This window comes from Hippoglossus stenolepis, chromosome 22 (assembly GCF_022539355.2).
Source record: "Hippoglossus stenolepis isolate QCI-W04-F060 chromosome 22, HSTE1.2, whole genome shotgun sequence".
Classification (NCBI taxonomy): domain Eukaryota; kingdom Metazoa; phylum Chordata; class Actinopteri; order Pleuronectiformes; family Pleuronectidae; genus Hippoglossus; species Hippoglossus stenolepis.
Window position 1 is genome coordinate 2042037 of NC_061504.1, and position 27398 is coordinate 2069434.

Here is a 27398-nt window from a genome sequence, read left to right on the forward strand (position 1 = left end):
TTTAACTGTGATGCATTCAAGAGACGTGGATAATTAAACTCAATTAAACATAAATCGAGAGTTGTCTTAAAGTGAATATTCACGTTATATGTGCTGCAGGGAGATTATTTGATTTACTGGTGGAGTTGATGCATCATGCTCACGCTCTGCAGCTCAAACAAACAGTTCTGACTGAAGGGAAACACGAGTTGACGCATTGAACGCGACACAGCTCCGTGCCGGAAGATGACATCGCGAGAAGGTGTGTTTCCGGAAGACGTGGCTGTTGCTGCAGTGGCAGCTGTCACAAACCAAACTCCTCCAACAGCAGCTACTTAAACATCCTCTCTTCTTCTCTCACCCCTTCGCCCCTTCGCCCGGCGTCAAGATGATTTCGCTAACGGACTCGCAAAGTAAGAGCCGTGTTGATACGGGCATCTCCGCCCGCCGCCATCTCTGTCACACCGGCTTCATGTCAGCTGCAGCAGTTGGCTAACTGGCAATTAGCTTGCACTGCTAAGAAAGTTAGCTTTTTTTTAAAATTTATATCTCATAGCATTCCACACTCTGGGGCACAGCTAACAGCTAACTCTGAATAAACACTGTTATAGCCTATGGGAAGTCCCACGTGTTCTCAGCAACGTTCACTTACGTTGCACTTCCAAATATTGAAAGCTTTTGAGCAGCTGCAAATACAGAGGGGAAGTGACTTATAGTGCCTTTCTTACGTGTTCACACCCACATGCTAATTTGTTTGCACGAACTAGTAGAATAATTACGACTATGACAGGCAGCACATTGTGTCCTGTGTTTATCAAAGGTCTATGGAAGTGAAGAACAGGTGGCATCATGGCCTGTCTTCTTGTATGACAGCCCTGTCTTGTCAAATAGTTTGGGCTGATCCGGTCACACTTGTATATCAGTGTAAACTCCACTTATTAGGTGATTTCTGTCTGTGCTCCAGAGTCGACAATCAAGAACATGTAGGATGGTCAATTTGGTGGTTTTAACTAAGGGGAACCTTGCTCTGTATCTGTACATTTCACACGTGGCAATCTCAGATGGAACTGTTTAACATTCCTGTGTGTGTGTGTGTGTGTGTGTCTTCTGCAGAGATTGGAATGGGATTAACAGGCTTCGGCGTGTTTTTCCTCTTCTTCGGGATGATCCTGTTCTTTGACAAAGCACTGCTGGCTATCGGAAACGTGAGTGACGTTGCTCCATCAAACTGATGTTTGCTCTGTAATCATGAGAAACCCACAGGTGCAACTTTCTCTCCCCCTGTGTCACCTGGTGCAGGCGCTGCATTTTCAGGGACTCAGATCATACATGTGGTGCAGAATCTATATTGGTGTGTGTGTAATAATATCATGTCACCAAGTGGGAACCCGTGGATGCACGGGGACACATCATCAGTGATGTTGTCATAGGGTGTTTCTGGTCTGTCAACATCATACACTCTCTCCCAGGCGACCCAGCCAGGGTTGATCAGACCCCAGCTCCATTCACCCACAGATTCAGTCTTGATCCAATCCCACCTGGTGGCTTTCTCTGTGGCTTCGGTTCCACATTTTATGGCTCTCCTTTTCTCCATCACTGTAATGGAATTGTGGATGTTTTGCAGAGTGAATGCCCTGCAAAACCTCAGCCCACCTCCACAGGCTCGCATCGGGTTCGCCAGCCTTTCCTCTGGCACATGTCCACCAGCTCCTGGTACTTGGCGTGCTTCCTCTCGTTGGCCGCCCTCAATGTTCTTCCGAGGGCACTGTTACTTCTAGCATGATCAGTTGCCTGGTGGAGTCTGAAACTGGCCCTCCGTGTTGTTGATGGCCGTGGCTATGCTGTCAGAAATTGCCTTTAGGACCTGGTCATGGCGCCAGCGATAGTGCCCATCTCCAAGAGCCTTTGGGCAGCTTCTGAGAAGTTGTTCCAAGAAGCCTGTTGGATCTCACATGTGCTGATAAAGTCAGGCCCAATAAGTGCCAGCACAATAAACATGTTTGTCATCATGTTTATTATTATAACAATGATATCATTAGGGTTATTTTATCCTACTGAGTCATCAGGCACACTATACAATTGTTAATTGTCTTTTACGTCTCAGGGATAAAACAACATATATTTTTGTAAAATCAATATTGTATTAATTTAAAATATTTTTTATATTTGGTCTTCAGTTAATAAATATAATATATTAAGTATTTTTTGCACACACCAATGACATTGAGGTATTGGTGTATCCCTAATATCATTGCACCTTGAGCAATGATTTGGCTTTACCTGTCAATGTTTTTCATTGACAAAATTTCATGTAGAGGTTGTTTTGTAGTCAGCCCTGAAAATTTATTTTCCCATAAAAATCAAACATAAGTTTCATCCTCTTTTTTCTGACATTTGCTATTCTTTTTTTTAAAGAAACTGGCTACTCAGCTGCAAATAAACAGTATCCTTAAATCAAATTTCCATCCCAAGTCCTATTTTCATATTTGCGCCACCAGGTACAGCAGAAAGATCTGCTAAATACAAGATGAAAGTCTGTTCCTGCTGCTAAAAAGACCCAGAACTCAACCCACATTTCTAATATTGCACCACCCTTCTTTTTGCCCTAGATCCTGTTTGTTGCTGGGCTTTCTTTCGTCATTGGGTTAGAGAGGACCTTCCGCTTCTTCTTCCAGAAGCACAAGATGAAGGCGACCAGTTTCTTCCTGGGAGGTGTGCTTGTGGTGCTGATTGGCTGGCCCATTGTCGGGGTCGTGCTGGAGTTCTATGGCTTCTTTCTGTTGTTCAGGTGAGAGGAAACAATGGAGGCTTGAGCTGAGAAATAGAGAGTGTAGACTAGTTGGTATCCAAGTTTATTTTAATTCTCCAACAAACAATTAAAAGAGTCTAGTCTCCATCATCTGAGTCCCAGTATGAATCATCAAAGTTGAATTTGGTGTAAATATCTGTGAATGCAATGTGCACGACAGCGGACGTCCCGTTAAAACTGTTACTAGTGGAATGCACATGAATCTACACAATGTAGACTGATGAACACATATGTCTTATGTCAAATTATTATGGTCCATTCAAAAATAACTAACAAAACAAAATCTGAGCTCTTGTCTGAGTCTGAAGGCAGTCCGTGCTCGAATCAAAGCCCCAAGTTGAGTCACGAGTCTTGGGCTTGACTACTGCAACACTGTTAGGTGAGAGTAGATTCGATTACAACTGACATAACCCAGAGGCTGAAGTCCAAAACCATCCCCCCAAATAAAAACTCTTATCAAAGACCAACAAGATCTTGCTCAGCATCACAGAGACCGATCAGTCCTTTATGGTGGTATTTCCCGCCTTTGTGTGCATGACAAAGAACACAATAGGCTGCGGTTGCAGGAGGGTTGACAATGATGTTCTCTTTTTCATCACCACTGAACTAGTGAGGGATGCAATTGGGAGAAGTGCATGATTCCTCCCTGTCGCACATACTGGACGTCTGCAGGTGAAAAGAGGTCATGAGAAGTTAGAGAAGTTAGGGAGATACTGTTCTGTATCACCTGGTAATCTCTTTGCTACCATTCCGTCACAACCTGTACTGTACACTACTGAAATTAGAGCTAGTGATTTCTGACTTCACGCGCAGGCCTGAGAGAGAAACATCCATAGTTCATCCATGTTCAGTGTTAGGCTTGATCACCTCATCTGAGAAGATACCGTTTTAATCAAGCTACCGGGTCCTGTTAATGACCCTCACTCTGGATGATTCACAATCACAGACTCTATATAAACATGGATATAGACTCTGGGTCTGGAAAGTGAAACAGAATGCAGACGTGCCTTAAAATGCATTACCATTGATGGCCACCAGGGGCTGACTTCAGTCGATTCTCATGCACAAAGCATGAACTTCTCTCATGAATTTATGTTTAAGTGTCATTAGCTGACTTCACTCTCTGGTGTATTGGAAAATAATTACATAATTAATTTGATTTTCATTGACATGCTTGGTATGGAACGTTTGACAATCAAATTTATTTATCAATGGTAGTCCATGTTATTTGACTGTTCCATGCAGCTACACTTACTCTCTTTGGCTAGGATTCAGTTTTCCCTGTTTGTATCTAATGTCCTCTCTCCCCCACCCACTCTCTCTCTTTCCCTTTGATGACATCCAGGGGTTTCTTCCCAGTTGTAGTAGGCTTCATCAGAAGAATACCTGTCCTCGGCTCTATCCTAAACCTGCCGTTCATCAGTGCAGTGAGTATTACCTGGCGCTGCTGCAGCCCTGCAGCTCTGCTACGTTTACACGCAGCATGGCTCTTTCTCTTGTTCATTAATCACCATCTTCAAACACCACAACTGATTAACTTAACTGCCCCAGTCCAACGACAGCTCAGCTCCTGCACATCACAGGGGTTAATGACATAGTGAAGAGACTGTCTGTTTAGTTTACTGAGTGTGTGGGGTATTTTAACATGAAAAAGGCAGTTTTGGAAATAAAATGAGCAAATGGTTGACTGCACTTAAACTCCAGTCATTGGGGTCTGTTTCTATTAAATCTAAAAGCTCAGGTTAGCAGATGCATACAGTAGTTAGTTCTGTGGCTAATGAACAGGCTCCTGCCATGCTGTTGTGTGGGGAAGCTTTGTTTTGAGGTGAATGTTTCTGTGTGTGTTTTTTATTGTTTTCTATGTTTATTAAAGCCTTCGTAAGGCTCTGAGGACAATCAGCAGTCGTGGTCAGTCACTGCCGATTTTCCCTTGCTTACTAACATATTTAACACGCTTTACAATATTCAGACAACAAGCTTCTCATGAAGAGCATATCATTTTGTTTAGCGAGCTGGTCCATTTTATTAACTATTATTTCTCTAATCTTGATTCATTTATTCAATTTCAAAGGCACACACCACATGGTGAATTTTTTAAAACTTGAGATGATATTTTTCCTCTGTTTTATTAACTAAACAATCAAAGGTACTAATTTAACGACTTTCAAAATTCTCCACACGTCCTTGCAGTGGAATGCAGGGATAGTTGGCGGACTTTTGTAGCTGGCAAACAATTTGGAAACGGGTTAACTCACTGGTAACATATTGGCACTAATTGGCAGTTAGCAAGCTAGCTAATTTCTCAAAAATGTAAATAGTTTAGTCAAGTGACATATTAGCAGCTATTAATTAACAGCTTACACCAAATCATGTCTATTTTGTGAGGAAGTTTATTCTCTGACAGAGCAGAGTGCATCAAGAAAGGTTCACAAAAGGAGAAAGATCCAAGGCACACGAGGAGGGACACAAGCAGCTTCCATAAATCAATAAATGCTCCATTGATCTGATCATTAGATCGGATCCTACTAATTGTCAAGTACAGCAAGAAAGAAGAACATTTTGGGATTTAATGACAAGAAGAATTTGCCTACATTATGTTAAGGAATACACAATGTGGGTGAGACAGAAAATTTGAAATAGAGATGAAGAATCTACCTCTAAAAATTAAAGTTTTTGGACGAATGGTCAAACCCACATGATTCATTATAAAGGGTTAGGGTTATTCTCAATATCTTTCATGACATTAGAATAACTGTTTACTGTCTTTGAGTAACATTGAATGCAGAGTCCCCAATTAAGACGGATTGAAAGCTTTGCAGTTTGCACCGACTCTTTGCCTCTGTTAGAGTTCATTCTTCACCACACAGAATGGATTCATTTAAGACCTCTTATATTAGCTGTTTATTCAATATTGGCTACAATGGGGCATGTTTTGCTGTAGTTACACAAAAAAATGTCAAGGTTTCTCAGGCTTAGGAGAATGATCTCAATTATGATAACAGCAGGGGTCAAAAGATTAAGTGGTGGGTTTGCATTCACAACATCTTGATCTGTGGAGATACTATTATTGTTTTATACCACCAACAGAATCACTACACTGTGTAGCACATTATAAAAATCAGATACATTTTCTAGATTAGATTATTTCTCAGGGTGAGGATGAGCAGCTTTAAACCAGCACCTATAGGAGGGCAACAGAGGCCATCTAGTGGTCATACATTGTATTTGTCACTTGTGAGTTTCTCTGCCCTCTGGTCAGGTGCGAGCACTTCTCTTGTCATATCTTCTTAAGGGGACAGGGTGCTGAGGGCTACAACCTGAAATGGTCTGTATTCATGAAGAAGCTCAAAATTTGAATGTTCTTGAAAAATGGTTAAAACTCTTTACAGCCATGTTAAAATTTAATCAACCTGCTGCATTTTGATTTGTCTTTATTTATGCATTGCAGTTATATTCTTACAGAATTTTCAAGTGGTCACCTGTCTCCCAACATTATTTTCAAAATAAAGCACATCACCAAACCCCCAGACATCCCACGTTACTTTCTAATAACATCTCAGCACTTTCCTGGCAGTAAACGGCTAGAGCTAGTTCAGCTACACTTGCCACTCCCATGACCCCAGCATTGTAGGTTGTTGCCATATACTATAAAAAAAAGATCCCACCGATACAAACGCTCTACCAATTGAGAGTCAGTCTCAACTGTCAATCATGACACGTTTCACCATGTTTTTGTAACTTCAAATGATTTAAACCAAACCTTGGTTCATTGACAATCTGCTTACAAATTCACTCAAATCAATTTCTAAATAATTGCAACAAAATTCTGTTCACCTGTGGTGTGTCTCTTTAAATCATGCATGCTTTCCATGACAAATGTTGCAGTTGATACTGATACTGTCCAGCCAGCAGTGTAGTTAAACAAATCTCTCTCGCACTTTGCATGTCACTAAATGCTCTGGAGCTCTGTCTGTCAGATCCTGCTTTATACTTTGAAAAACATCCAGATGACACATAACAGTTTCTTTCTTTTCTTTCAGTATGTGGACAAAGCTGGCGAGAGCAACACCATGGTATAACAGTGACTTTTTGTACCCACTGAAGGCTGTTTGAGTACAGCAGGTTTTATAAAGCAACACAATCTCCAGTCGGGCTGATTTAAAACAACTAAGGTTATATGTTCAGATTCCTCCCTCCTCCGGCAGGCAAAGACTGCTCTCTGTCTTATCTGTTATTTCACTGGTCAGCGCTACCAATCAAAGGTTCATCAGCACATCGCAACGCCAGTCGGTTACTAAAGGATGGAGTTACTAAGGTCACTATAATAAATATTTGAAGCGCTATTGATCCCATCACCGTTGAACGCATCTGGCAAGATAATGGAGGACAGAAGATTTCTTCGAAGGCTCATTGACTCTGTCTACGTGACTTTCTTACTCTGTGGAAGAAACAGACTAAACCACCCCCTCCACCAGGATGAGAAGTGGACCGACAGCTCTCCATGTTTTCATTTTTCTGTGCCTGTACTTTATTTCAACAAAAGCTTTTTATGTCCAGTTTTTTTGTCATCAACCTTGGGCTCTATTTTAACGACCTGAACGCATGGTCTAGAAGTATTTTGGTTCTGTTCAAATTCACTTTTGCTTGTTTCAAGGCCAAAAAAAAAAGAAGGTTGTTGAAAAAGGGTTATACTTATACTCTTAATGAATTATGTTGGTGTTTTTGTTGTAATATGAAATAAACCTATCAGAGTGCCATCTCCCATTCACTTTAAAAAGCAGGTACACGTGCCTCTTACTTTGTAAAAAGAGAGAGAATGTTTCTCTACAAATGTGCTTGGGCGCAAGCAGGCCAAAGCATTCGTCTCTTCTCAAGACAGCAGTGCGCCAACAATGAACCTGACGACCCCTCGTTTTAAGACAAACTATCACATGGGTGCTCAGATATGCGCAACTGCATTTGGTGAAACTAGCAGAGAAAGTTGCTGTGCACCAGGTGTAACATAGAGCCCTAAGTTTCATTTGTGTGTGTCTTGCAGCTATTTGAATACCAAACGTGGCTATTGTAATACTTTCCCTTTGTTACATGTCATTTCTGTTGGCTAATGACTGCATTGGTATAAATTATTTTTTAAATGATAATTGCTTGACTTCATGTATTGTAAGGTGCTATGGGATCATATTAGTATTTGTTAATTGTTGACCCAATAAGCTTCTATATGCGTTTACTATTAAAGTATGGTCACGCTAGAAACTGGCAACACCGAGTTCATGAGGACACATGGATGGTGAAGTTCAATCAGCTCCCAGTGCTAACAGTTAATCTTTTGTACATCTAGTTTATATAACATGCTAATGCTATTCAGTTGCCAAAAGCTGTCCAAACTAACTGGTTTGCTAACGGTCAGTTATAAACTCAGTTGCTAATTGTAAAAATACTGCAGGATCTCACACTTAAGCAGAAACAAAATTGTCCCTATGTGTCCTAACTGTACACGTGTCTCTATTAAATCATTTACAATTCAGCAGAGCAGGATTTTATAAAAGTGGACACAGCTGAAAATGTGCGATAGCTTCGGCCAATTCGGACCGTCTGACTTTCCATTCAGAGTTCAGTTGGCCAAATGTAAAGCAATTCTGCTTAGGTTGTGACCCTGACAGCAAATGTTCCAATCACACATCATCCATCCAATGACACTTTTCCATAAGGACTTATAAGGACTGTATATCCATTCAAATCGTCTGTATTTATAAAGCTCTTTTCCAGTCTTGACCACTCAGTTTGCCATTCACCCATTTGCACACACATTCATACATGTATGTATATTTGTGTTGCACTTTCTCTATGAGAACGGGCAGTTTTGGCCTTCAATATCTTGCCCAAGGACATCCGCATGCAGAATGGGGAAGACAGGAATTGAATCGCAGATGTAACCCCTAACTGTTTTACCCACTGAGCCACAGCCACCCCTAATTCATTACTCTACCAATGTAAGACCTATGCTGAGGTCCTGAGAACCCACACACCGAATAAGTAAGGATTCATTTTGCTGCAATCTGCGAGAGTGAATAAAAAGAAGATAGATTCCACATATAGACAAGTGACAAATTAGAAAATCCAACAGTGTGTTGGTGCAGTATTTACACCAGACCATCTACAGCTACATGTGGCAGAGGATTATAGCTATTCCTCCAAAGATATCCTCCGATTTGGTTTTTTGATGATGATGGTGGAAAGTGTTGTCTAACAAATCAGTCCCAAAACTCCCATATGAGTTTAACTGGGTTAAGATCTGTTGACTGCGAAGGCCACAGCATATGAGTAATTTCCATAGCCCTTATGGCCCATGGGGGCATTGTGCTGTTTCTCTATTTATTTTTCAGGTGTTTTTTATTTATTTCCCACCTGTCAGTGGAGCAGGAGCACTTGGACAGATGCTTCCGTCCTCAACAAACAAACCCTGGTTTCAAAATAAATGCCCCCCCCCCAATAAAATACTTTACTGTAAGGCCTTATGGAAAAGATGCATGGTGCCCCCTATTGGCCATTTGTTGGAATTCCTGTTCAGAGCATTGAGAAAACTAACGTTTTCTCTGATATGTCCGTGTTTTCCTGTATGACACTTTTGTAAATACGCTGCTCAAAAAAATTAAGGGAACACTTACAGATCAGATCTTGATGAACAAATTATTCAACCACATGTTTGGATGTGCCATCCTGGAGGAGCTGGACTACCTGTGCAACCTGATTGGGCTGCAGGTACCGCCCCATGCTACCAGTAGTGACAAGGACACCAGCAGAACACAAAACTAGAGAAGAATCAGTCAGGAAGGATAAAGAGAGAGCCAATGTCTGTGGCCACTTTCATTTGCATTAAAGCAGGTGAAACTGATTCATTATCACTTGTACTTCCTAAATGGACAGATTGATATCCCTGATGTTTAAATGACTCGGTGTTAGACTGTGAAATTAAGTGTCCTTAATTTTTTTGAGCAATTTAACCTTATTTCTATTCATGTTCATTTAATCTTGCTTTGTCACTGACCCTTTACAACATCCAACATCCAACATCCTTTGACCCTGTAAATGAAAGCTCAATGACTGGAGTAGCTAAATACCCTGAAATTCAAAAGGATAGAAACATTATAGTTGAGAAGACCCTAACGAGGAATTGACTGTTCATTACTTCGTTCCAGATTGAGATACAGAAACATTACATAACAAACCTGAAAAAATAATGTACAAGGAATACAAATACCTCCATACAGGTCTCAAGGCCGAACTTAATGCTTTGAAGAGTATGGAGGATTACATGAATAATATGCAGTGACCTTCACAGTCACTAGGGACCTGCTGTTTATCCGACTATTTTGGGGCTTAGCTCAGGTTTTCCAGTATCATAATGTTGGCTCTCGTTTTAACCAGGGTAAATCACAAGGTAACCTCTGATGCCATACTAATCTGCCCGATGTTATGGGGGGGCTTTGGTAAAATGTTGCACGCTCTTTAATTCAGATTCGTTGTTATACATTTAGCATTGCCAAATGGAAAAAAACACTACAACAGTTTCACATTTTCAAAAATATGAAGACAAATTCCTGAAAATTTAATACATTTTCCAGAGTAATGTTATGGACAAACACAAAATTATAAAATAATATTGTGTATAAATAAAAGTGTTGGATTATATACAAGTTAAATCTAAATGTTAAATCTTAATGTAAACATTTCATTGAAATGTAAATCTTCAATCTAGATGTAGGACTGGCAATTGAGGTAATTACATATTCAGTATATGTGCATCAGGCAGTTGCAAGATGGAAAGTCCACAGAGTGTATTTCAGTTCTGACTTAGTTGGAGTAGATTGGCTTGGAGATGGGGAAAGTTACAAATTCAGAAATCTTGTCTTTCAAGTTAGTCTAAAACGCAATTGGGAAATTTCAAGTGCGAGATATTCGACTTGTGAATGTTACGAAACACAGCATAGGTGGGTTGGAACAAAAGGGGAAGGTTCCAGTCTGCATAAAGGTAAAAAAGGAGACTGCATACTAGATTTAAAAAAAATTACATTTCACACTTTATTTGAGAAAGATTTACTTTATAATTTTGCATAACTGCAGAACCTCTTGGAAATGTAATAAATTATTTTACATAAATTTATATTTAAAGGTTCAGTGAGTGAGGTGAAGTTGGTTTTTTTGGGGTTGCTAAATGTTTTAAACTGAGCAGAATTAAAGAACGTACAACATTTTCCCAAAGGGTAACCTATTAGCCTACCACGGTGTGACGCAGTATTAGGGCCATGTTGAAAGGGACACATTCTGAGATTTTGGGAAGAAAATGGTAGTATTACAAGAACATTTGGGCAGAGTGCGTAACCATGTTTGGACTTCAACGGGTCTCAGGTCCAACTTACCCATGTTGTTCACTGACGTGGGTGTTGCTCCTGAGGAGACAATTTCCTGTTCCAGTCTTAACCTAATGTTTAACCAAAAGATGCCTGTAGGCCATTTTGAACAGTTTTGCAGTGGTATTGTTGTTGAATCCTCCTCTGACCGAGGATAAGAAAAGCTCCAGGAGATCTTGACTGAGCTTGTATCTGAGGAGAAATCAGCACTGGCCATCTTGCTTTTCCACCCACTCATAGGAAAATGTTCTGCATACTTCTTGAACCAGCAATAAAACCAATTAGGTATTTCTTTTCAGCCTTGAGATCCAGAAGTATGTTTTTCTGCTTTTCAATCTGTCCTTTATTTGACATCCTGGTGCTTTGTAGCCTTTACCCTGGGGTTCCTGTTCCTGTAGAGAACAACAAGGGCAGCATCAACATGGTCCTCACATACTATGAACTGTGACAAATATAGATGTTTGTTGCAGTACTCCAGCATCTGCTTCACTGCTGCTGTAGACACAGAGCCAAAACTACACGGACAACTCGGATCATCACTACATGAACATTTACACTTGCAAGCATCACACTTTTCTCATCACATTAAATGGTCGTCCTTCTATGTTGTTAGTAAAGACTGTAATTTTGCATATATCCTGTATAGTCACCAATCCACCACTGGTCAGGGCCTTCATGTCAGTCCACCATTCTGGGAAGAGTTTGTGTACTTGTGTACACACACACACACACACACACGTGGCCTGCCAGATCATTTTGATAATTTGATTATTAAAGATTAGAAAGAGAATTAGAAATAAGTGGGTTGCTTTACGAACCTAACTATACTCTCTTTGGGCACAATTTAAGTTAGATGCATCTAAAAAGGCCACATTGTCCAAAAGGTTACCACTGCAATCAAATAGATCACTTTCCCTTCTCACGCTTAAATATAAATTTCATAATGATAATACTTTTTGGGGATGTCATTATTTCTAGATATTTCCCTTTGGATTCAACTCTAATTGAAACATAAGATGCTTCGGAAAATAATGAAATTTCATTGTGTGTCTACCATGGATTTTAGTCATGAGAAAATAGATGGGTCATCCACAAATTGACTTAATTTAAATTCCTTTTCAAAGATTGGGATGCCTTGTATTTCTGGATCATCACTAGTAGTAGATGGGTTGTCAAAATGAATAGTGTTGCAGAGATTGGGCACCCTTGTGTAAGATTTAGGTGAAAGGATCTATTGGCAGAAATTGAATATAAAATAATCCTAGTATTTTCACTATAGTGTGTTTCATCTAAATTCTACGAATTGTTTTTTTCTATACCCTAGAATGGGCCGTTTATATTTAAATACTTTATATTTACAGGGAGTGTGGGTCCTCTCTACTGTGGCCACCATGATTTTTACAGTAGCCCAGACTGGACAAACCAAAAACCTTTTGAGTTTTTATGACAACTGAAGGCTACCACAGGTTTTCTTTCATGTTTGTAAGGGGAGAGTGAGGTGAGAGGTATTCAGCTGCAACATGCAACTTCACCACTAGATGTCACTAAATTCTACACACTGAACCTTTAAATCTAGGTGTTCCCAGTGATCCCAGTGTTCAGTGATTCTAAACTATATATGTCCATGTAAACAAATTGTATTTTTATTGTATTAAAAACGTTTTCTCCAAAACCCAAAAGTGTAATGCCTCCAGTAAAATGTAGTGTTTAATGGAAACAGATGCCTTCTAAAGAAATCAAGAAATAACACAAAACTATCGGTATCAATAAAATCTCTATAATCAAGCAAATCATAAATTAGTCCAATATGTAGTGATAAGACCTTGCTTCATGTTGGGCGACAGATTTTTTTACTGAAATAATATCCATAAGGTGTTTGTCTCTGATATCATTTGAAAAAAAGAAGTAAAACGTCACTGTTAAACCATCAAGTCCTGGTGACTTTCCTCAATTTTAAGCTTTTCTTCCATATGTTGCTTAATTTTTTGTTAACTTTTTTCCAAAAGAAATTACAATTGTCCAGGGAGAAGTTGGATTTGTTGGATTTCTAGCTTATACCTATCCGTTAACTCATTTGATTTAAAGCATAATCCTTTTTTTAAAATATATGGTTATGTCTTTGGCATGGAGTCTTTCTTGGACAACAAGATTTTTAGGACACCCCCAAAATAGCTGGAAACGGCCCTGGGGCCAAGTGAAATCTATGTAAACTGTCTGACATCACTGGGACTGACATCAGGGACCCTGGACTCATTCCATTCATTACTGGACATGTTTCTCTTCAGTTCTGCTTCAGTGAGCAAGGTGCAAACATATCAATATCCCCACAGAAGGGGGTTACTGGTCTTATCGACATCAGCTACAGCCAGTCCGCAGTCGGCCTGTGGCTCCATGAGTAATTGTGAAAAACTGTCGGGGAGCTGGTAGCAGCCGTTTTAATTCAGAAATATTTACAGTGCACTGCAGCCCCGGGGCAGAATTGATCGGTCCATTCATTCCCTCGGCCGCCCTCGTCTCATCAAATTGGCTTGACCTATAGCTGCTGGCATCATGAAGGAGCGCGCAGCACCGAGGGTTCCCCACCCCTGAGGATATAAATACAGAGAGAGAGAGAGAGAGAGAGCGGTACCTGCAGTCACTCGGAACCTCTCTCGGCCTCTCCACCGGACACCAGGCGCACAGGACCTCCGTTACAATGAAAGTAAGTGCAACGCACCACAAGTTCGGATTTACTTACGCAGAAAGTTCTGCGCATGGGGAGTTATTCTTTCTTTTTTTAAAGTTATGTCCTGACAATTTTGTAACTAAAAAAGAAAAAATACCCTCTTTTTTTTAACGAGAACTGCATCAAGAAAAATAGAAAATAAATTACGCATCATCTTGTCTGCAAATGAAACAAAATTGACAATTTGACATTAAGACAAAGTTCATATTTGCACTATATTTTGTATTATATATTTGTTCATATCTCGAAATAGTTAAATACATTTTTAAACGTTTTAAAGTTACCCCATGAATTGAAGGCCAGGTGAAACTGCGCGTATTTAACGCGCATTCTGTGCGCAATGGGTTAGTTACGCACTGAAACGGACGTCAGTTGGAGTCTCTCTCTGGGAACGATGCTGCGGTGTTGTTGTTTCTTCCAATTCCTGTTTGTCTCCCACAGGGTTTGAGGACCATCACACTTACTTGTGTTCTCACCCTGTTACTACTGGCGACGTTTGTCTCGCAGTCGTGGGGCGCACCGAAGGTAAAGCCGGTTTATATCTCCCTGTAGAACTACATTGACAGTGATGTGATAACTTTATAACTGTAGAAAACAAGTTCTCATAATCTAAGAATGACAGACTGACTGTCAAGGAAGAGAATGGCGGAATTAAAAGTCATAAACATAAAACGTATTCTTCTTCTGTTAATCAAAGGGCTCTTTCCAACGAAGAAACTGGAGCCCGCAGGCCATGTTGTACCTCAAGGGCACACGTATGCATTTACATATTTACTACCTGTCAGTTTAGAGGTGTTCAGCACTAAGCAAATAAACCTGACACAATGGAGTGAATGATGACAGACACGTCATGTAATATAACCATGACATTTTATTTCAAAATGTTTTGTCTATGTAATGAAATCCTTTTCTGTCTGTCAATCAAGACAAGCATGACTTTGTGATGAGAGATGACAGCCTGGGAATAAAGAGACAAAAAGGTCATGCTCATTAATGTGAAATAAGCACTGTTTTACACTTTTATTGTTAAAATAATGAACCAAGTTTTTTCATTTATTGGATTATTATATGGCTGCATGGTTATATTATATGTCTGTTCATTTATGTTTCAGTTATCTATTGATTTAAAATTGAAGACTTTAAGATATTACTCTTACTACAAATAGACAAACTGATATTGTGCCAATAATAATTATAATGTAGGTACTTTCTTATTTTTTTTTACTTTGCAGAGGGACGCAGGTTCATCTCAGAGGACCGAAAAGAAGGAGATATCTACGACACATTACACTTAGGTACAACAAAGTTTACTAAACAAAAATAGTTTCCATTAAGGTTAAAACCAAACTCATGTTTTGATAGAGATAAAGATATAAACTTTTCCCAAGTGTTCAAATAATCTGTGCTTGGTGTTTGTTCCCTGTCAGAGACCCGCAGTCAGAACACAGAGAAGCTGAGTGTGGACCAGGCAGCCACTGTCCTGCTCAACTTCCTGCAGCAGGCCAAAGAGGGAGGTGAGAGCAACATCTGTTCCAGCTGACACAGATGTGTGGGACAATAATAACAGGTGTAGTTTAGAAGAGGTGGAGCAAAGTTTAGTCAATATTAATTCTTTAAATTGTTGTTAGTTATTTCTTTTAAGTCTATGTCTATGAGACTGGTTATCATGCTTTCTGTAGTAAATGTATACAAAAATATAGATTTTAGGAAGGGCTGTGAAAACTGAAAGCTAACCCAGATGTTTGGTAGGTGGGGGGAAATTGTGCCCATAGAGGATGAATACAGGATCATTTATACTGCAACACAAGTGGTTTTAAACACAATCCTTTTTACCATCCTGCTCGCTTTTCAAAGCTGCTTTTAGAAACACTTAACAGGTGCATAAATACACTATAATAAAGTGCTCTATAAATAAAGTTATTATTATTATTATTATTACTGACATATCAAATTTATGGATCTTTATTTCACTTTCAAGGTTAAAATGTGTCCCTCTAATCCGCGATCTTTTAATAACCTTTAATGAATTCCCGATGAAGGATAACATGTCCTTTGCTGTGGTTCTGTCTCAAGATTTGTGTTTTGATTCATAATACAATGTTCATTTTCTCTCTCTCTAGCTGATGAAAACCCAGACGAGGTCTATTTCCAGGAGCTGCCGGTGTGGAAGAGAGAATTCTTCTGATAACTTTTCATACATTTGTAAAACTGCCAGAAGACGCCGACATCTTTGTTTGTGAAAGTAACTTGTTCAGTCCTGCTTGAGGGAGAAGAGCAGCTGTTTTTTTGTAAATATGAATTCTGTGTTTGAATTGTGTTGTTTTAATAAAAGGAATTTCAATTCATAGCACTTTGGGTCTGAGTTCAACTTGTCAAAATGTTGAGGGTATCTTTCTTTTGGTCCAGCGTGTACGATAAACACGTAGCATTTATTACGTGTATTTCAATTATACAAATAAATCAGGTTATATATGAGCATTTTAAGTGAAGAGCATATCATAATCATTTCATAATAAGAAATCTTTCAGCAGCAAATATTTCCAATTTTCTATGTGCATATCATTCTTTTCCTTCCACTTATACACTTATACCATACTGGCTGACATCAGTGCTGAATCTCACTAATGCTAACTCCTTTCACACATGAACAACACAGCATGAGATATTCTACAGAAACAAGAATCAAAATATCAGGTGGAATTTGTACATCCAGTTTATACGACCTCAGTAATGTGATGTATTTCTGAGTGAATAGGGGAATATATGAAGGATCCAAATCAGATCCTACCAAAGGTGTTGGATCCCTCAAAGTGTGGCGAGAGGTCTATTGGAGGAGGAGGAGGACAGAGTTAGTTAGACCTTAAAGTTGCAGTGTGTAGAATTTAGTGACATCTAGTGGGGAAATGTCATGTTGCAGCTGAATACCCCTCACCTCATCCTCTCCTTCCAAACATGACAGAGAACCTGTGGTAGCCTCCAGTTGTCATAAAAACTCAAAAGGTGTTTAATTTGTCCAGTCTGGGCTATTACAAGAAACATGGCGGCCTCCATAGAGAGGACCCCCCCCCGACTGATGTAAATATAAAGTGTTTCAATATAAAGGCCCATTCGAGGGTAAATAAAACAACAATTTGAATAATTTAGATGAAACACACTCGTGAAAACATCACAAGGATTATTTTATATTAAATTTCTGTCAATAGATCCCTTTCACCTAAATCCTACACATTGGACCTTGAAGGACAGTTTCTGTAAATGTAAATATGATGAAATCCAAAGTGTATGTCTGACCCTCGCTTACAACCAACAAGCTTGTGAAAAGAATTGTTTTGCATAATTGGACTAGTTGACCTGTGGGGTCAAATAACATTCGAATGGCTACATTTATGTATACAACCCTGAGAATAGAATGAGTCGTCAAAAACATATTCATGTTTTAAAGGAGGAGATGAGAGTTATATTGATGAATACATTCTCAAAGATGGCTTACTATGTAATTAATAGTTAACCATTAACAGGGAAACCGGATTAGAACTTGTGGAAGCATTTTAATGTCACTAAAGCAGTTACTAAGGGCGATACAATTACTTAATTCAATTAAAACATAAGACATCTTTATTCTGTATAATGACAATGACATGAATATTGTATGCTAAAAACAACAGTGGGCAAGGATGAAGCCTTGGGGAACACCACAATGCAAATTTTTTTTTAAGTTGCATCAAACTTCCACAAAGCCTTGGATGTAGCGGGTAGAGTGGAAAGTTTTCTTGGGACCTTGCAGCAGCAGAAGTGGAAGTACAGTTGGTAATGGCAGTGGGTACATTTACTCCAGTAGGAAAAGGGAACTAGAGTACAGTGCAGTATATCTGATAATCAGATTGAGATATTTCTTTTGTTTTGTCTGTCATCTGTACACACTGAGCAGAAGCTAGTCTAGTGAATCTCAGTTTACTGACTCTCCAGGTCGCTGCTTCTTTCCCTTAGGCAAGGCTCCCAGCACAAAAGGAGATTTGATGTTCAGCCGGTCCCTCTCAGCCTCCTCGTCTTCATTGTAGGGCTCGTCATCGTCGTCCTCCGCATCACTGTGGTGGGGGGTGGAGTGGAGGGAGGCTGAGGGAGAGGGGGGCACTGAGAAGGGGCGGGGGTAGCGGAAACCCTCTGTCTGTGGTAAAAATAGGGTGATTATCATTTTATCGTGCTAGGGTACCGGGTAGGAATTTCAGTTTATTTGCATAGACATCACCTAACAGACTTTTTAACTTGCTGCAATGACATTATCCATCACTATCAGCTGCTTCGTAGCTTGAACCTATCAGACACGGCGGCAAACTCAGCAATGTTATATTTATTGTCTTTTCCTTTCATTTTCCATTTTCGCTCTCTTTTCTGTGTCCATTTTCTTCCGTTCCTCCCTTCTTCCTTTCATTTTTTTTCTCCTTCCTTCCATTCATCCTTCTATTTCCCCCTTTATTTCCCCCCTTCATTCCGTTTCTTTCCTCTCTTCCTCCTTCCCTCCTTCTTTTTCACCTAGACAATTATAGCTCTCTCATATAAATCGGTTTTGGTCCACATTTAATCTATTTATGACTTTCACATCCAAATGGTAATAAAATCTGAAAATCATGAATCAGACGGTCCTTGAATCAGAGGAGGAAGAGCAAAGGTAGAAAGGGGAAGGTCTTATTAGAACAAAAGTGTTCGACCTCAGCATCATCCACAATGACGTCTTGTCATTCATCCAAATGTTACACTGTCAATTACAGTCTGACAAATGTGGATTAAATCCAGCACTGTGCCCTCTGAAAGGGATTATCATGTACATACATGTTGAAGCAGAGGAAGGCTGTGTTACGGCTTCTCAAAGAACATTTCAATTGGAAATATAAAAAGGTAAATTTCACTTTGTAGAGCCAAAGATATTGTGCTTTAACAAACAGAAAATGTCAAACTGTTGGTGGAAAAGCTCTGATAGATAAAATTAATAAGTCTGAATATACATTTGACAATATGTCTAATTTTCCACTGCACATTAAGTAATTGGATAGATTCAAAATGTTGCTTGGTTCAAGATGCCATTTCAAAATGTTTAAACCGTTAGCTACTATTCAACTAAAAGTACCCAGAGCTTTTTTACAGGAATCAAAAGTTCGCTGCAGTTGTTTTCCTACGTTTCCACCATGGTCTAAAGACCAGTTTCTGCATAGGCTACTCACTGTATGGGATTTATGTTAGCAGCCAACCCAAAACACCTATACCTAAGCATTTGTTTCGCAAGTCATATCGTCATCGCAATGTTCCACAACGTTATCGCATATCGAATGATTTTCTAATATCGTGCAGCCCTAACCAGTAACAGAGAGTATTCAAAACACATGAAATGCTAGACGTCAAGTAGGCAAACTGATTGTATGAGCTTTGCCAACCCCACCCGAAAGGTTCCTCCACTTTCATAAAAGTCTGAGCACCTCACAACCCCCACCTCCCACCACTCACACCCCTGAGCAGGGACTTTTTAGTGGGTAAAAAAGATTTCTCCAGGGCTGAATTTACACCCTGGTCCCTGCTGTGAAAGCACTTTAAGTTGCTGCAGTGAAAACGCAGCCACTGAAACCAATCGCTTGTACAGCTGGAGCCGAGGTGGAGGTATTCATTCATTCACTCACTCACAAGCGCTCTCATTTTTTTGTAGAGTGTTGCTCACCTTCAGAGGGGCGATGGGGTCCATGTTGAACTTCTCTGGGAAAGCTCTGCTAAGTGCCAGATGGCGGGCATGTATGTAGAACTGTCAATCACAAGTCAGCAGAGATGTGCATCAACAATTTGACAACAGTTAAGTGCACATGCAAGCTCTTTTGTTTTAAGTTTGTTTTTAAGACATTTAAGCTTTATAATTGCAAACCACAGCATGACGGGGAAGGGTAAGAGATGGAGGTGAATACACTGTAAAAGGTTTTCAGACTCCATCTGATATGTAGTCCTGAGTAAATACTAACCCTTTGAAAAAGTGACAGATTAAACAGGTTTTAACTGGGTCTGGACCCCATTCTGGAGTTGGACTGTGCTTGCTCCTCTTTGTCTCAACCACAGCTCAGTTTCACACCTGATATACCTAAAATAACTGCCTTATAAACATCATATCACAGTCTACCGCTCAGTCTACCGCTCATCAAGCAACTCACCCGCCCCAGGTATCTCCAGTCCAGCAGATCAGACAGCCTCTCTGTGCGGTTGCGTTGGATGATGCGCTGGCGCCGTGACTGCTGGCAGAAGCTGAACATGAACTGGGTCAGCTGGTTACAGGACTCATCGGCGGAACGGAACCGCCGGTCCATAATGTAGACCCCTGTGAGAGAGAGAGAGAGAAAGAGGAGAAAGGAGAAGAACAACAAACATGGTCAGTCCTTGAGGATATACAGTGCATCCGGAAAGTATTCACAGCGCTTCACTTTTTCCACATTTTGTTATGTTACAGCCTTATTCCAAAATGCATTAAATTCATTTTTTTCCTCAAAATTCTACATACAATAACCCATAATGACAAAGTGAAAAATGTTTGTTTAAAATTTTTGCAAATTTATTAAAATAAAGAACGAAAATATAACATGTACATAAGTATTCACAGCCTTTGCTCAATACTTTGTTGAAGCACCATTGGCAGCAATTACAGCCTCAAGTCTTTTTGAGTATGATGCTACAAGCTTGGCACACCTATTTTTGGGCAGTTTCTCCCATTCTTCTTTGCAGGACCTCTAAAGCTCCATCAGGTTGGATGGGGAGCGTCGGTGCACAGCCATTTTCAGATCTCTCCAGAGATGTTCAATCGGGTTCAAGTCTGGGCTCTGGCTGGGCCACTCAAGGACATTCACAGAGTTGTCCCGAAGCCACTCCTTTGTTATCTTGGCTGTGTGCTTAGGGTCGTTGTCCTGTTGGAAGATGAACCTTCGCCCCAGTCTGAGGTCCAGAGCGCTCTGGAGCAGGTTTTCATCAAGGATGTCTCTGTACATTGCTGCATTCATCTTTCCCTCGATCCTGACTAGTCTCCCAGTTCCTGCCGCTGAAAAACATCCCCACAGCATGATGCTGCCACCACCATGCTTCACTGTAGGGATGGTATTGGCCAGGTGATGAGCGGTGCCTGGTTTCCTCCAGACATGACGCTTGGCATTCAGGCCAAAGAGTTCATTCTTTGTTTCATCAGACCAGAGTTTCTCATGGTCTGAGAGTCCTTCAGGTGCCTTTTGGCAAACTCCAGGCGGGCTGTCATGTGCCTTTTACTGAGGAGTGGCTTCCGTCTGGCCACTCTACCATACAGGCCTGATTGGTGGAGTGCTGCAGAGATGGTTGTCCTTCTGGAAGGTTCTCCTCTCTTCACAGTGCAACGCTGGAGCTCTGTCAGAGTGACCATCGGGTTCTTGGTCACCTCCCTGACTAAGGCCCTTCTCCCCCGATCGCTCAGTTTGGCCGGGCGGCCAGCTCTAGGAAGAGTCCTGGTGGTTCCAAACTTCTTCCATTTACGGATGATGGAGGCCACTGTGCTCATTGGGACCTTCACTGCTGCAGACATTTTTCTGTACCCTTCCCCAGATCTGTGCCTCGATACAATCCTGTCTCGGCGGTCTACAGACAATTCCTTGGACTTCATGGCTTGGTTTGTGCTCTGACATGCACTGTCAACTGTGGGACCTTATATAGAAAGGTGTGTGCCTTTCCAAATCATGTCCAATCCACTGAATTCACCACAGGTGGAGTCCAATCAAGTTGTAGAAACAGCTCAAGGATGATCAGTGGATACAGGATGCACCTGAGCAAAGTTTTGAGTGTCATGGCAAAGGCTGTGAATACTTATGTACATGTGATCTTTTCGTTTTTTTGTTTTTTTTTTAATTTCAGAAAAACCTCTTTCGCGTTATCATTATGGGTTATTGTGTGTAGAATTTTGAGGAAAAAAATGAATTTAATCCATTTTGGAATAGGGCTGTAACATAACAAAATGTGGAAAAAGTGAAGCGCTGTGAATACTTTCCGGATGCACTGTAATGCCCTAAACTGTGTGCGTGCGTGCGTGCGTGCGTGCGTGCGTGCGTGCGTGCGTGCGTGTGTGTGTGTGTGTCCGTACCATAGGCAGAGGGGTCTGAGACATGCTCCTCCATGAAGCAGCCGAAACCTGACAGGTTGGTGGTCACACTGGGGATGCCCATTACAGTACATTCACCTGGAACACAACACCACACAGCAGAGTTCGGAAAATAGCCAGGTTATTTTAGAGCTGCAACATGGATTGATTATATTTTTTTCACTTAATAGTTGAAGTCATTTTTCAAGCCAAAAATCTGATGGATTCAGGTTCTGCTTTTCCTATTCTTCTAATGAATTGTATATTTTGGGTTTTAGACGGTTCATTGAACAAAACAAGACGTTTGATTATAAAACCCTATACTACACAATATTGTGGCATTTTTCCCCGTTTTCTAATTGCATTGACCAAATAGTTAATTAATTGCTTTAAAAAAAATGGCAGCTTAATCAAAGTTAAACATTTGAATAGTTTTTTAGCCCTTAAGGGTTTGTTTTCAGTGTTTCAGGTAAGTGTTTATGTGACAAATGCTGCCAGACTTATTGAATATAATAAAAAAATTTTGAGCAACTAATGTCAAGTATGAGCTGATTCACTTTCTACACATCTGATTTCAACAGAATTGTAAAGATGGGGCTATCAGGATGTTAAGTCCTAAGTTTAGTAATAATAAACAGCAGCCGCAAATTATATATTTTTTATATGACATGTACATTGGGAAATAAAGTGTGTTGATTTGTTGAGATGTCAGAGCACTGGGAGAGTGTTTAGAGCTGTGTTTGCAGTGTACCTCAGTTGACTTCAGTGCAAAGGATGTAGTGGATAAGAACACTGCAGGGAGTATATGATCATAGCTTCATGTGCCTGCTGTGGAGACTAGTGTAACTCCTGCAGTGCCTCTGTATTCTCAGGAACATGAAGCATTTGTGTGGGATGTGCATGTGCACATAACATGTTGCAATGTGAATCTTAATGGCTACCAGGTGTGTATCCCCATGGTTCATAGTAGGAGGGGAACACTCCAAGGTGACAGCCACGGACAAAGTCCTCATAGTCCATGGGCAGCAGGGGACTGGTGGAAGACAGGAACTCAGGGTGGAACACTATCTGAAAGGAGGAGAGATAGAATCGTCACCATTGGCATTGATTAGCTGTTTATCAGTTCAACAGGACAGACAGAATTGTAATGGTTCCCAGGGGATGCATCTTAATGTTTTGGTGACCTCTTGACCTTGTAATGCCCCCCTCAGGCCGATGCTTCTTCTTGTTCACAATGTTTAACTTTGTGCACAATAACCACTACCTTAGATGTCCTTGGTCATCAGACGTTGAAAGCTGACATTTTCTCTTTCACTACCTTTAGTCTAAACATTTCATGTCTTGATTGACATGAACTTCACTGAACATTGTCGTGTTTCCCTAAGAAAGTTCCATCAAAAATCTGATTTTTGTTGCTAAAATCTCAGGTGAAATTGTTGTTTACTAGGGCAGTGCCCCTTATTAATAATGTAATGTATGGCAATAACTTAATTTTATTTCCATTTGAAATGTAATAAAAGCCGATAATGTGTAACATGCCAATAACGTAATAACACATCTGAATCAATAACGTAATAATTTTTTGCTCATAATGTGATAAGTTTTTATATTATTGTAATAAGTTATTACATTATTGGCTGGTTGTTTCATTATTTGCCGGGTTTTTTAAAAATCCTTGAAAAATTGAATAATTGTAGTCGATAATGTAATCATATACTAATAATGATTTTTTTGGGGCTAAAGGTGTCACACTTCCATGACACTTACCCTTACTATTTCCTCTTTCATATACCTATTATATGATACAAATGTAATAAATGATTACATTATGAGCAAAACTTTATTACGTTATTGGTTCAGAAATGTTATTACGTTATTGGCAAGTTACTACATTATCGGCGTTTATTACATTGAAAACTGAAAGATTATTATGTTATTGACATATATTATGGTATCGGCGGTTATTATTGGATGCTACAGGCTGTGTTAATGTTCCTGAGCTACTTCAGAATTATTCCTTGTCATAAGTGAGTTCCCCTCAAACAGAACTACAATATACTGCTTTTTGTTTATGTGCGAAGTGAAGTAAGAAAACTTTTCATTCATCCCACCTGGTTTATCTGCAATGAAGATTCTATTGTCAATGTGTTTTTTTAATTAACACTGAACGTATCACATGTCCCAATCATTTCAGATTTGACACTGCACTTTCCTGTGTCATTAAGTTACTAGCCCTATGAGACAAATTGGGATTTGTGAATATGGGCTTTACAAACTAAATTTGATTGATTGATTGATTGATTGATTAAGAATACACATCCCGAGTGTGAAGACGATAAGATGAACAAAACGCGAGAAATGCATTCCACATACTAATAGACGGACAGATGTTTGTGGAATTAGAAGGTAGATGTGTTTGCTTTCCTTAAATCCATGATTTTTGTGCCAATTAAAATTAAAACAAGCTGTCCATGGATGTTTCTGTGGCTAGCTTCTCATAAAAGAACAGTAAGAAACACCAACAGATCCACTACCATAAAGATAGCTACCTTCTTTTATGTTCTGCCTACAAAGTGCTTTTCACTTAAATGCCTAAACGCATAGCCTACGTATGAGCTGCAACAGCATTTAAACGCAACATGAAGTACACATACAGAATGTGCTGTCTACCTTGACGCGGTCGTTCCTGGAATTGAAGAGGCCGATGCGCCTTATGTTGGACAGGATGGGGTCTGTGGCGTCATCCAGCATGTTGTGCGTGGTCACTGGGGGGAGGGTTTGTCGCTGCAGCAAGGAGTGTAAAGTGTATTAAAACAGTAACTGTTAAAAAAAAAACAACGTACATTTTGGCACTCAGAGTGATCCTTGGTACGATCATGACGTCATTGTAAGGGTTAGCCACACTGCCAATCAATTTTCCCTCAGGGATAATGATGCCAATCAATTAATAAATCAATACAACTTATTCCCAATGCATCAGGATAAGAGACTGAATGATGTGGTCGTGAGCTGTGAACACCACAGGACAGAGAATCCCTGCCTTTACACAGCTGGGTTCATACTACATGTCAAACACAGCGTACAGCAGAATGAACACACGTGCCTAAAGCAGTGAAATGACATAATGACTGTTTCCGTCAGTGTTTTGCAGCCGGTAACCTTTCAGAGGGGGATTCTGAGAATATCAGATCGGTGGAGGCGTAATCTCAACCTAATCTGATCACAACACAAAACAAAGCCAGCAACGGTTTATTTTACAGTCATTTCATTTCACAGGCAGCATGTTGTTCAAAATGTGAGAGAAGGGATCATTTTAAAGAAATAATATTTGTTGTCATTTTAATGAGGCAATATCTTCAAAGAAATTCCTCTGGAAATCAACGCAACATACCAAGTCTTATTTATCACCTTTAATTTACTACTAAATTACAGTCCTTCACTGGTGTTTGAGATTTTTGGGCGGCTGTGACTCCAGAAGGTTAGGGGGATGCCAGCATTGTGTGTGTGAGAGTGTGTGATAGAGATAGTGCTGCACATAGATGCACTGTATGAATAAGTGTGTGAATGGCAAAAAGTGTATTGTAAAGCACTTTGAGTGCTCATCAAGACTGTATATAAATACATGTACATCCCATTTACCATCATTGATTAGATACAGAGGGTAAAACAAGATTTAGTTTTAAAAAGATTTCGCAGTCTGAACTAATGTTAAACTACAGTTATGACAAAGGGGAGGACATAAGCTCCAACAAAGCACAATCTGTTGTAAGTGTCTGTGGGTGCCTGTGTGTTTGCATTCTGCAGAATATAATATATAAAGCATGAATTTAAATTGCTGTTATGAGAACAACCCAAATACCTGCACCAACTACTTAATGTACGAAGTCTTAGAGTTCAAAACTAAACAGATGGTTTAAGAAGTTGTCAGAGACGTACAGATCCCCATCCTGAAATCTGAGAATTATGGCCAACTGTAGACCATTCAACATGTGGAGCATCAAGTGCATCAAGTACCTGCTTTGCCTCAGCAGAATAGGTACTTTTTGATCCTCAAACCACTGAAATCATAGAAACATAAAAGGCTGCTTGGGATAGATATTCAAGCACAAAATGCACTATTTGCTTTAAATCAGATGGTCAGACGCCTCAAAATAAGCACACACATGTACAATTGATAAGATGTGCTAATAAAATGAAGTACCTGCATACTAAAAACTGTTAGATCACCTTTAAGAGTAATATATTTACACTAGATTTACACAATGAAATATTGTCAAACAGAAAACTAATCACAACAGAACATCCCCCCAATTACCAATAAGAGTGAGCTTCTTATCCATCACTCGCCTCACAGTAGTCGTCAATACCGCTCACACTCCATTTCCGACCACCGGAATATTGACTTTGGCATGAATTCATTTAATTGAGAAAGACCTTTGTATACACACTCAGCTTGTAACTGTGTGCTGTAACATACATCACACTGAAACACTGAGGCTATTGATGCACAGTCTGGGGCAGAGGAAGGTAATTAACCTGCTCTTGGCTTGTTTACAGCTGTGATGTTCTCTGTGCTCCATGGAATCCCCTTCCTGTCCCTCAGTAATTCATCTAGAGCTCGCATTGATCCCTCCTGGGGAAAATGTCTCATCCATTCATAAAATTTGAAGAATTGGAAAGTATGGAGATTTATCTTCCACAGCATCTTGTATTTCTCTCCACATATATATTTATATATATATATATATATAAAGATCACGCCGGTGTAATCAAATCATATGGCTGGTTCAAGAGGTCACAGCATAAATACAGAGCAGTGCATGCCCCAGAGTTATAAAATGTTTTGCTGCTCTTCAAATGCTTGTCGTTCTCTGAATAATTTTAATCTAAAACCTTCACTTAGGTGCAAAAAATCCTTCTTTGAATGTAATAAGTAATATGTAAAATAATAATAATAATGATTGATATCAACTGTTACGAAAACCTTCATCTTGATTTTTGGTCATAGCACTAAACCAAAGTTTAAAATATGCCCCGTTTATTCCAGCTTAGCATGGAAACTGGAAACATATTCCTCTATTTTCAATGAATGGGAAGACAGGCTGTATGTTTCTGACCTGCAAAAACACACAGACTTTTACCTTTTTGTGGATCTAGGAGTATTTACAAACTTTCATGTTCAGACAACAGCAATTTACAAATACTCATTACCATCCTCTGACTATGTAAAGAAGAAGAGGGTCAATACAAGAATTGTAATATTTGACCCAGGTATCAATAGTCTTGTAGACATAAGATGGCAAAAATGCAACAGAAAACGATGCCACTAATTGTTTAATCACAAGATCCAGAAGAAGCACA

The 27398-nt window shown here is 39.8% G+C and overlaps 3 protein-coding genes across 4 annotated transcripts in view; 2 read left to right on the forward strand and 1 right to left on the reverse strand.

Moving 5' to 3' along the window:
* Positions 1–221: 221 nt before the first annotated feature.
* Positions 222–7929, forward strand: golt1ba (golgi transport 1Ba). Of its 2 annotated transcripts, XM_035147264.2 has the most exons (6): positions 222–392; positions 1093–1184; positions 2589–2767; positions 4134–4215; positions 4662–4696; positions 6829–7929. In XM_035147264.2, the coding sequence occupies exons 1-5, from the start codon at positions 368–370 to the stop codon at positions 4668–4670; spliced, it is 387 nt and encodes a 128-aa protein (XP_035003155.1). In that variant the 5' UTR covers positions 222–367; the 3' UTR covers positions 4671–4696; positions 6829–7929. The 2 variants fall into 2 exon arrangements, with proteins under 2 accessions (XP_035003155.1, XP_035003154.1); XM_035147263.2 differs by lacking the exon at positions 4662–4696 and having other exon boundaries at positions 225–392.
* A 5962-nt stretch (positions 7930–13891) lies between these two features.
* Positions 13892–16106, forward strand: spx (spexin hormone). The gene is made up of 6 exons (XM_035147707.2): positions 13892–13897; positions 14363–14446; positions 14619–14676; positions 15154–15216; positions 15349–15435; positions 16042–16106. The coding sequence occupies exons 1-6, from the start codon at positions 13892–13894 to the stop codon at positions 16104–16106; spliced, it is 363 nt and encodes a 120-aa protein (XP_035003598.1).
* Positions 16107–17449: 1343 nt separating this feature from the next.
* Positions 17450–27398, reverse strand: part of gys2 (glycogen synthase 2) — a 20415-nt gene continuing 10466 nt past the window's right edge. The window contains exons 11-16 of the mRNA XM_035147489.2: positions 24708–24821; positions 22979–23105; positions 22041–22136; positions 20104–20267; positions 19626–19706; positions 17450–18086 (exon numbers count right to left, since the gene is read on the reverse strand). Coding sequence (XP_035003380.1) covers positions 17868–18086; positions 19626–19706; positions 20104–20267; positions 22041–22136; positions 22979–23105; positions 24708–24821 — 801 coding nt within the window. The 3' untranslated portion in view covers positions 17450–17867. The remainder of the gene's footprint in view (positions 18087–19625; positions 19707–20103; positions 20268–22040; positions 22137–22978; positions 23106–24707; positions 24822–27398) is intronic.